This window comes from Pyxicephalus adspersus, chromosome 11 (genome assembly GCF_032062135.1).
Source record: "Pyxicephalus adspersus chromosome 11, UCB_Pads_2.0, whole genome shotgun sequence".
Taxonomy (NCBI): domain Eukaryota; kingdom Metazoa; phylum Chordata; class Amphibia; order Anura; family Pyxicephalidae; genus Pyxicephalus; species Pyxicephalus adspersus.
In genome coordinates, this window is record NC_092868.1 from 5,123,428 (window position 1) to 5,134,399 (window position 10,972).

Consider the following 10,972-nt stretch of genomic DNA (forward strand, 5'->3'; position numbering starts at 1 on the left):
ACCAGACTTGGAGCGCTTTATTAAATTAGACCCAACTTGTTGTGTGCTTGGAAACAAAAGTGATTTTTTTTCCAATAGGTTCTATTTATAAATGTTTTACTTTGTTTACCCAAAATCCAAACTTTTTCCTACATTGGATTTCATTAGGAATTTATGTTGAAATCACAAATAAAAGTCGATGATTACATTTTGTAATTGAATCCAATGAAACTTGCATGAAAACATTTATAAATAAATGGAAAAAAAAAGAAAGCATAAAAGGAAAAAGAATAGCCTGGCTTTATTTTATATAAGATTTTTACCTTTTATTACGTTTTATATGGTTACAAGAGAACAACTTTTGAATCACTCATGGTAATATTTTTTATGGTTTTTTTTTATCATTTTAAATACATACAATTTTGAATATTTTTTTTTTTATTAAATTGAATTTGTTTAATCTATAGGTAAACATTTTTTCCTCGTTTTTTAACATTTATTTTATGCTATAATTTTTATATATATTTTTATATATATATAAATATATATGTATATTTTTTTTCAATAAATCAAACTAGTTTGACCAGAATTTAAATAATCTGATAAAGTAGGGAAGATATTTGATAATATCTGTGGCTCTTCAGATATCAGTTGACAAACAGATGGAAATAGAGGAAAAAACGTGGACACCAAGTTCAGTTTCATTATTTTGTATCAACTTATTGGGCCTGATTTTTTAAAGCTCTTCAAGGCTGGAGATGATCCAGTTTTATCAGTGAAGCTGGGTGATCCAGCAAACCTGGAATGGATTTCTTAAAAGTCATTTGCTATTTTTTAGCAAATGTTTTCAATTCTAGACCAGATCCATTTCAGGTTTTCTGGATCACCCAGCTTCACAGATGAAAGTGTATCCTCTCCAGCCTTGAAGAAAATCAGGCTCATTTATTCAAATTTGTGTCATCCAATTTTATGAGCACAAGGTATCATATGGGGTACACATATACTGTAAATGTATGTACAACACTTACCCTCAGATTGTAATATGATTGGCTGATGTTGGGTTGCGTTTCCTAAGTTCTGTGTTGGGTGTAAGTCTACATGTTGTGTACAATAAAACTTTGTACTCTGTAGTCTGTTTCCAAACACATCATATAGATAAACATAATTATTTATTCCTTTGAAAAGTATATGACATATATCTGATAAGTTTAATCATATGACATCAGCCCCAGCCTACGCTTCTTCAGAATTTTATTTTTTCCTTTTGCCTGGGATGAAATAAATGGGTACAAGTTCAAAGAATGACAAACAGCATAAAATCTATGTGGATTACATATAAAATATATACAGTTTTCATACTGTATATGTGTAAAAAATATAAAAGCTTTTCGAAAATGTTTTATTTTAGAAGAGGCCTTGTGGGGTTTTTATGGCACTTCCATCTGAAGAAGTATCCTATAACTTACCTTTCAATAAGCAGACTCTGGTAGGTTGAAACAGTTCCTGGTTTCTTCTTTTACGTCAAATCCCTCCACAGTTCTTGTCTCCCTTACCTTTCTGACCTGATAGGAAAATCCCCTCCTAGCCGCTCTCTTCGCTCCTCCAATGACCTACTAATGACTTCCTCACTCATAACGTCATCACACGCACAGCTCCAAGACTTTTCTAGAGCTGCCCCGACTCTCTGGAATGGTCTTCCTTCTCCTTTTCGGCTTGCTCCTACTTTCTGCTCATTTAAAATAGCCCCCAAAACCCAACGCTTCACCCTCACCTACCCATCTTCTTCTGTCTCTTAAACCCTCACTACTCACCCACCATTCCATATCCCCCCTCCTATTGTGTTATACGTCCTCCACCTCTTAGATTGTAAGCTCTTCAGGGCAGGGTCCTCTCCTCCTCCTGTGTCACTGTCTGTACCGGTATCTGACTGTCATTTGCAACCCCCTACTTAACATACAGCGCTGCCTAATTTGTTGGCGCTATATAAATCCAGTTTAAAATTATTATTATTAATAATAATAATAATAATAATAATTATAATGATAATAATGTCATGAATATATATCAGCAGTTAAAGCGGAGCAAATCTCCACTAAACTTACCTGCCTCTATTACACCACAAGGCGCTTTATTCATCTTCTTCCCAAAGTTCTGGAATCTGGATGACATAACTCTCGTGCAGGCCCACAGGAGTTCATTTATTCCTAGCGAGCGCAGGAGAAGCCGGCATTGTCTGACATCTTGGCAACCAATGGGGACCTGAATTATTGCCCTGCCTAATCTAAAACTTTTAACTCGAGTAGATTTGTTCAAAAATCATCATTGGTGTTCCTTTCCAGCAACAGTACAATAAATGAGGACTGTAGAGATTACACACAGTCCCTGAAGGATATAAAAAATGGATTGGGATGGATGGAATGGACATTGGATGGACCTTCGAACAATTTACACCTCCAATTCTAAATAAATGACATATACACATGTATTATTAAATTAACTTTTTTAAATTGTAATTTTCTGGAATAAAGGAAGTCATAAACCAAAACCATAAGCCAGGGAAGCTCCTTTCCTTCGAACATGCCATTCAATCATATCATAAGCGCTTATCTTATCACTGGGGTTAAACATTTATCATCTTAGTATAAAAGAGTCTATACCATCCCGAGATGATCTATTCGCTCTTCACTATGGATTCAGTAATTACACTTGTGTTCCTTCTTTCGGGTCTTCTAACACCAGGTGAGTCTGACATTAATTAATTCACAAATAATTCATTGATTTTATCAATTTGTTTTATAGACAATAGTAGACATCTATTAATATGTTATTTTAATACAACATTTACAAATAATATTTTAGTTTAAAAGAAGAAAAAAAGCAGAAAAAATACAATGGAAAAGCTTGTAAATGTTAAGTAAATTTGCCATGTGAACCCAAAGGCTGCCAATAAGCGAGCTCCCTACATCTTCCTTGTACAGTTGTATAAAAATCTAAAATATCTAAAAATACTTTTTTTCAAAATTTTTTTAGTGGAATTTGAACATATTCCCAGTTTAGATATCTAAACGATTTAAATGATTTGGGATCATCCAATGACAGCTGACTGGTGCATTGGCACACTTGTCATACCCAAATACAGCTCTGTCTTCTACAGAAGGCTGACAATACAAGACGACGCTTGGCTAGCCGACGTGTTATTTTCTGATAGGTTGTTGATAAAAAAGGACAGACCAAATTATCTTGGGGGAAAGTGCTTTTGGTAAAGTTTTACCAAAAAGCACTTAAAGTTTATGAACAGTGTGACTGTTAAGCAAGTGAAATCACAGCAATGTTTTCCAAATGTAGGCATTTTTTTTCTTTTGTTGCCAACAACACACCAGTTGATCTCAAAGTTTAACTGCTTATCAGTCACTAAGCTATTATTTCCATATACACATAGGCATTTTTGTTCCATTGTTGCTAACTACATTCTTCCGGTTCACTCATATTATGACTGTTGACAATGTGAAATCACAGCATTTATTTACAGGTATACAGTACATGTTTAATTTTTTGAGGTGAATGAAACAGAAAAATTAAAGAGAAAAAAAGAATGGGGGGATTCAGACTCCCCTCATTCCGGCCAATGTTCTTTAAATTGGTTAAATAAAAAACATTTCTACTGATTTGCTTTAAATAAAAAAATTGAATGGTATTTCTGGTTGGATTTCTAAATCAGGATCCATCTGACATTTAGCTCAGCTTTAGTTGCTGCATTCTTTTTTTATGATTTCTTCACTTTTTTTTCCAACGGTGAACTTGCAGATAACTCACTTTTTATTGTTTCTTGTCTACAATCATTTCTCTATTGTATCTATGGGACAGGAAGGACTACAAACATGTCATTTATTTTTTGATACTTTTTAATTTACTGTGGGCATCTAGGCCTAAAAGAACTCATGAATGGATTAACACCCCAATGCCAGTCGGTAACAATGTTTCTTTACCCATTGCAGGTTATGCCATTATCTGCACTCAGTGCACATCCTCATTGTCTTCTTGCACTGGTTACACAGCAAACTGTGCTTCCAAACTTGTTTGCATATCTATATATGAGTCTACAAGAGTAGGTAAGCTACATGGAAACAGACTGTAAGAGCTTTTTCAATTTATAATAAAAATGGTTTAAATCAACTAAATACATTCCAAGGGCATCAAAAAGAGTGTCCAATGTGTTTCAGTTCATTTTCTTTAAAAAGAAAGCACAGCCTGAGTAGAAAACACTGTCCATGTCAGTATGCGGCAAAAGGACCCTTGCTTTCTGTTTGGAAGCAGTTGTCTCTCTGCAGAGATCCAGCTCCCTCCTCCCTGAGGGAGTCCTATTTTCACTTCTGATTGGTGATCTCTGGCAGTGAAGGGGATGCTAGACCTCTGCATACACATGGAGCAGGGATCTATGCTGTTAGGGGGGATCCCTCCCTGTCAGGTTTTGGACTCTGCATTAGACATATTATTTCTCAATTGCTGTCCTAGTGATAATGATGTACTATCACTCATCATCACTAATATTACAATCAAGAGGATCTTCCCTAACACTAGCAGCCAATGAGCTTGCTCATTACCATATGAGCTTGCTCATTGGCTAGTGGTGGCACTAGACCACCCCCTAGCAACCCTGTATAAAACAGTATCAACAATTTTAGGTGGATATTCCCTAAGAAACTTTCCATATATACATAAATAATTAAAGAAGGGAGACAGAAGGGAGAACATTGGATTGGATTAAAGGTATCTCAAATTCTATGTATTTTATTAATATTAATATTTTTACTATTATTATTTTATAGGAAATACTGAAAGCTTTCAATTTGTCAGAGGTTGTGGCTACAAGAGTGACTGTGACCAACTTGGACTGTTTGCCATCCCAAATGGAAAATACAGATTCAGCGCCACATGCTGTAACTCAGACAATTGCACACCAAACCCTCCTTCTTGTACGTATCAATCACATGGAGGCATAGATATACCTACCTAGAGTATGACTGGTGTGGAGAATGGAAAGACCCCATAGAACATATAGGGGTCTACCATCTTTTGAGACTACTAGTATTTTCAGATGGAGAGGTCAACAGTTGTATCCTACTCTACCATGACAGGTTCCCTTAAACTGGTGCTATTACATTTAAATTGTACTTTTACCTATTCCAAGCTCTCATTGCTACTCTAACCTGTTCCAGCTCCACCAAAATATTGTATAAGAGGTGGCTTTGTTATGGCTTGTTCACCAAGGGTACCAATGACCACTAGGTGCCCTCTTAAGTGTCATCTTGACCATAAAAAATGAATAGTAACTTCACCTAAAGGTTTGTAGACACTTGGCCATCATGTATATCTGAGCTTTTTTAACATCTCATTCTCAAAACCAAGTTAATCCATAAAGCGCCCCCTCTCCACTCCCTCCTTGTAACTATACCAAAATCCACTCCTCTATAAAGGTTTCCATGGGGTTTTATTACTTTTGGTTAACAATTTTTTACAATTTAGGAAAAACATTTGTGAGGTCAGGATTCGATGTTGGATAAGAAGATCTGACTTGGTGTTATAATTCATGGTCAGTAGAGTTGGGGTCTGTAGGGGGTCAGTATGATTGGTCAGTAGGATTGAGGTCTGTAGGGTGGTCAGTAGGGTTGAGGTTTGTAAGGTTGTCAGTAGGGTTGGGGTTGTAGTGTGGTAAGTAGGGTTGGAGTCTGTAGGGTGGTCAGTAGGGTTGAGGTTTGTAGGGTGGTCAGTGGGGTTGGTCAGTAGGGTTGAGGTCTGTGGGGTGGTCAGTAGGATTGGTCAGTAGGGCTGGGAACAGTAGAGTTGGTCTCTGTAGGGTGGTCAGTAGGGTTGGTCAGTAGAGTTGAGGTCTGTAGGGTTGTCAGTAGGGTTGGGGTCTGTTGGGTTGGTCTCTGTAGGGTGGTCAGTAGGGTTGGTCTCTGAAGGGTGGTCAGTAGGGTTGGGGTCTGTTGGGTTGGTCTCTGTAGGGTGGTCAGTAGGGTTGGGGTCTGTAGGGTGGTCAGTTTGGTTGAGGACAGGACAGGACACTGGTCACATCATGTCTTCATGGATGGCTTTGTACACAGGGGCACAGTCATGGGGGAACAGAAAAGGGCCTTCACTAAACTGTGACCACAAGGCTGGGGGAGCACAGTTGTCTGCAATGTCTTTCATATGTGGTAGCATTAACAGGGCACTTGAGACACCTAAACACAAGCATGTGGACAATATCTAAATACCTCAACATCATTTATACGTCAACATCAGTTTTTTTTTTGCTTCATTCTTTAAGTGCCACCTGTGAACAACACATCTAACAACAAACAGTGCCCACATTGTGTGTCTGAAACCTCTAAAGACTGCAACTCCAACCAGATGATGGCCTGCATGGGGGACGAGACTAAGTGTGCTTTACAAAACTCGGAAGTGACAAGTAAGTAAGAGTTTATAGCATGTGAAATTATATTCAATCACAAATTCAAATTAATTGTCCCAAATCCAGAGTAAGCTCAAACAGAACTCAGGTAATGGAGAAATGTTTTTGTGCTTATTTCTTTACCATTGTGAGTTTTAGGCCACAAAATATTTTTTTTTGTTTTGGGGGCAGGTAGAAATAAAGGATTACATATGAATATTTAATAATAACACTTACCAGCAGATAGCCTAAATGTAAAGTACAGCAGTGATCCCTGCTTCGTCGCCCTGCATAGTTCATCAAATCCACCTGTCTGGGGACTGCTGTACACATGCTAGATTTTCACCGAGATGAGCACAAGTCTCAGGTGACAATCATCTAACGTGTGTATGTAGCTTAAGTATCTGCCTTATACTGGGGTTATGTATTCTTTATTTCTCTCTCTCACTTACTCTTCTCTTTCTCTTCTATCTCCTCTCTGTTTCTCTTCTCCCATTCCCTTCTCTAACCTTTTCCCTTTTCTCTCCTTCTCCCATTCCTTCCCCTCATCCTATCCCTTTTTCCTCTCTTTTCTTCTGTTCTCTCTCTTCTTCTCCCAATCCCTCCTCTTATCTTTACCCTTTTTGCTCTAGTTTCCTTAATGCTATTCTTTCTCTTTTCCTCCCATTTAATCTTCTCACCTTTCTCTTGTAGCTGCTATATATTTGCTTCTATTGTCTTCCTCCCCCATTCCCTATTCCCATCTATCCCCTCTTCCTTCCTAATTTCTTTTTTTCTATTTTCTTATCTCATGCCCTTCTATTTCCCCTCTCTCCTCTCATTTCTTTTTTCTTCTCCTATTCCCTCCATTTACCTTTTCCTGTTGTTTCTATTATTTTCTCACTCTCTTCTCTCATCTTTCCCCTCTTTCCTCTCATTTATTTTCTTTTCTTTGCGTTTCTTTTTCTTATTCTCTCATTCCCTCTTCTCATCTTTCCCCTCTTCCTTCCTATTTCTTTTCCTCTTCTTTCTTATCTCATTCCCTTCTCCTATATTTTCTCTCTTTTCCCTAATTTCTTTTCTTTGCCTTTCATTTATTTTCTTATTCTCTCATTCCCTCTTCTCATCTTTTCCCTCTTTCATCCCATCCATTTTCTTCTCTTGCTTCTTCTCCTATTCCCTCCAATTGCCTTTTCCCTTTCCTATTGTTTCTATTCTTTTCTGGCTCTCTTCTTTCATCTTTACCCTCTTTCCTCTCATTTCTTTTCTTTGCTTTCCCTTTCTATTCTTTTTCTCTCGTTCCCTCTTCCCATCTTTTCCCTCTTTCGTCTTATTCATTTTCATCTCTTGCTTTTTCTCCTATTCCCTCCTTTTGTCTTTTCACTCTTTGCTCTTGTTTCTTCTCTCTCTCTCTTCTCCTTTTTTCTCTCACTCTTCCTTCTGCTGTCTTTATGATTTTCCTTTTTTTCTCTCACATTTTGCTTTTTTTCTTCTTTAATTAAAATACTTTAATTGAAATAGAAAAAATCCCACTTTGCAAATTCATAATTTAGGCAGGTGATTGTTGCAGAAAAGTCAGGCGATGTCCCCTCTGCCATAACTGCTCTTACCTGCCTGATCCAGCCTTCTTGCCCGAGATTCCACAATATTGTGCTCCTGCAATGGAACTCGGACAGGTGAGTATTTCAGGTTTAGTTCCACTAACTCCACGTTATTACATAAAGATTCCTTACACATTTCTAATATTTTTCCAGCCTTATGGTGTTTTAATTGTTTTATATTACAGTAGGATCAAACACACAGAAATCATCTATCAGAGGCTGTGCCACTAAAAGTTTCTGTAAACTGGGAACCCAGACGGCGGAATCCGGTGGTGTAAAGAGAAAAATAGTCACCAAATGCAGCGCCTGCACTGCGTTATATTCCGCCATAACGCTACTTTTAACCCTCACCATCTCCATGATGACGAATGTCTTCTAGATTCTGCCTATTTCTAATGTCAGATTGCTGCCTGCCTAAATCTAAAATAAACCAGAATACTATTCATGTACCTGTGTGTTTTGTTTGGAAGAACTAAATAAATAATGCTTTGGTGCTTTGCTTTGGTGCCTAAATTAAAAATAAATCCCATCTTTTTCAATCGGCCTGATTTAATAAAGCTCTCCAGGATTGGGGAAGAGAAAGCTGATCATTGGAGTGATCCAGCATACCTGGAATGAGTCAGATCCAGGATTGAAAACCTTTGTCCAGGTCTGCTGGATCACCCAGGTTCTCCCATGATAGAGCATCTTCTCCAGTCTTTGAGGCCTTCAATGATCAGGCTCAATATCTCAAATCTATGTTTAAGACAATGATGATCTTGGAATGCTAAATTATAGCCACACCATGTGCCAACCTTCTCTAAATCTACCCAGGTGCCTGTCTAAGAACAGTTCCAACCTACAGACACTGCTTGAAACATGAGGCTGTCAGAGCTAAGTATAAAAGTTGTGTAGTGTCACTGCTGCTGCAATCAGATTCTTATCCTGATCCAGATGACTCTTTCACTTAGTTTTGTTTTAAGGCAGTCCATAGAGCAATAGGAACATGCAAAGTGAGATAACCCAGCAGTCAATAAATATTCCTTTAAAGGTGTGTCTTACCATTTTGGAAAATGTTTGTGTAATTGTGATAAAACATTTTATAATTAACAGATAATAACATATTGGGAACAAATAAAACACATGGGCTACACAAATGTACAGTAATGTTCTGTAAAGTTGTGTTGCCACCCAGTGGTCATATGGAAGAATGCGCTCTCAGATGTACAGAGTTGGGCTTGGCTACGAGTGGTGCCCAACCTTGTTTTATCTGGGGGCCGCTGATGACATTGAGATAAAACTTGCGGGTCACAATGCAAACAAACATTAAAGATGTATGTTTAAAACTAGAATAGTTTTCATTTAAAATCAGATTAAAATTGAGATGTTTCTAGTTATCGTAACATACATGCACCAAATAAAAGAAATCACAAATCAAACATTTCTGCACTCACTAGTTTATGCCACATTTTTTTAATGAAAGATACAAAACTAAATCTATCATACAGTGCTGGCCGGCCATATATTACTCCCCACCTGTACCAAAAAGCAGAGACTACACCATATAATGTGTCCCGTCAGTTATAGGGGCCCCCCTATACCTGACCTTCTTTGTACCCCTAAATCTCTGCAATGGATACTTCCAGAGAAATGCAATTCATGTGACAGATAGCCAAGGGGTACATGTACTCACCACTATATCTTCAGGTCCCTACATGTCCCCATTTCTGAAAAATTGGGGTTTACTGATGGTTTTCTTCTTTGATGCTGTGAATGTCAGCCTTTGGATCCAAAGTAAGTGATCAAACCAAGATTGTGTGACATTGGCATGACCCTACTGGAAGTCCTACACGAAACATGGACCCGGGCGTAAGATGAATCAGTAATACCCATTGGTTGTAGGGAATTTTTTTATCCCCACCTAGAAGGACAGAAACATCAAACATGGTCACCGTTGAGGGGCAAAATTAGTCGGGAACTAATACGAGCTACAAAGAGAACATCAACACACTCAGAAATGAGGGAGACAAATCTGGCAAAGAAAAATCAGCTCCATGCTCACTTCTCATTTGGATATCTGCATCCTGGCAGGCGATGTGGGATTACCTTTGGTGCAGAATCTCCCGGTGTCTCCCGGTCTTATCCAGAGCATCCCACAACCCTAGTGGTCACCAGACTACTATGCTGCTGGGAGAACACCAGGTCGTCACTGCCAGGCTCTGCTAACCAGGGGCCCGAGGAACAGATGGCTTTGCTGCAGCCAAGATCAGGTATTGGGTAAACTGCTAGCAAGAGACAAGGTCAAGACAGAGTGAGTTGGAGCATACAGCAGGCAAGGAACTAGGTCCAGATGGCCCAAGGCCGTGGCAGGCAGAAAAATAGGCAGGCATTGCTGTAGTGTTTGAGGCCAGGTATTCAAAAAGATTCGATATTGCTGAGTATAGTTAGGCTGTGTCTCAGGTAGCAAAGGTTTATAGAGAACAGGCAACCTATAGCAGGATGAGATTGAAACCATGAACTAGTCTGCTCATTGGCTGCAACACAAACTCTGTAATTCCCTTCAGCTGTGCACAGCCTCAGGGTGGGTGCAGGGGATGCTAAGAAAGGAACATCTCGGTTTAGGGGAGGCTGGGGATGCTGCAAACTACTGAACAGGCGATACAAACGAAGCCCAAAAAAGCCCAAGCAGAGAAGGCTATGTCAACATCGTGACCAGGTTGACTTGGACAATGAAGCCCACTTGCTGCCATATCCCACCAATTACTCAATAGCGACACACTCAGTTCTAGAATCTCTCTGATATCATTCAAGATTTCAATGCAATAATGGAAGCATGGGAAACCCACAATCTACTAAGAGGGAAAATGGACACAGCTGGGAAAATGGATGCACAATGGGACTGATTTATTAAAGCTCTCCAAGACAGGAGAAGACAGACTATCATCGATGAACCTGAGTGATCCAGCAACCTGGAATGGATTTCTTTCAGTCCTGGACCACA

At 38.7% G+C, this 10,972-nt stretch overlaps 1 protein-coding gene across 1 annotated transcript; it reads left to right on the forward strand.

Moving 5' to 3' along the window:
• The first annotated feature begins 2,615 nt into the window (after nucleotides 1-2,615).
• On the forward strand, nucleotides 2,616-8,491 carry LOC140340587 (phospholipase A2 inhibitor and Ly6/PLAUR domain-containing protein-like). The gene is made up of 5 exons (XM_072425891.1): nucleotides 2,616-2,718; nucleotides 3,975-4,088; nucleotides 4,806-4,952; nucleotides 6,290-6,430; nucleotides 8,178-8,491. Exons 1-5 carry the CDS (start codon nucleotides 2,646-2,648, stop codon nucleotides 8,369-8,371), a joined length of 669 nt encoding a protein of 222 aa, XP_072281992.1. The 5' UTR covers nucleotides 2,616-2,645; the 3' UTR covers nucleotides 8,372-8,491.
• Nucleotides 8,492-10,972: the final 2,481 nt, after the last annotated feature.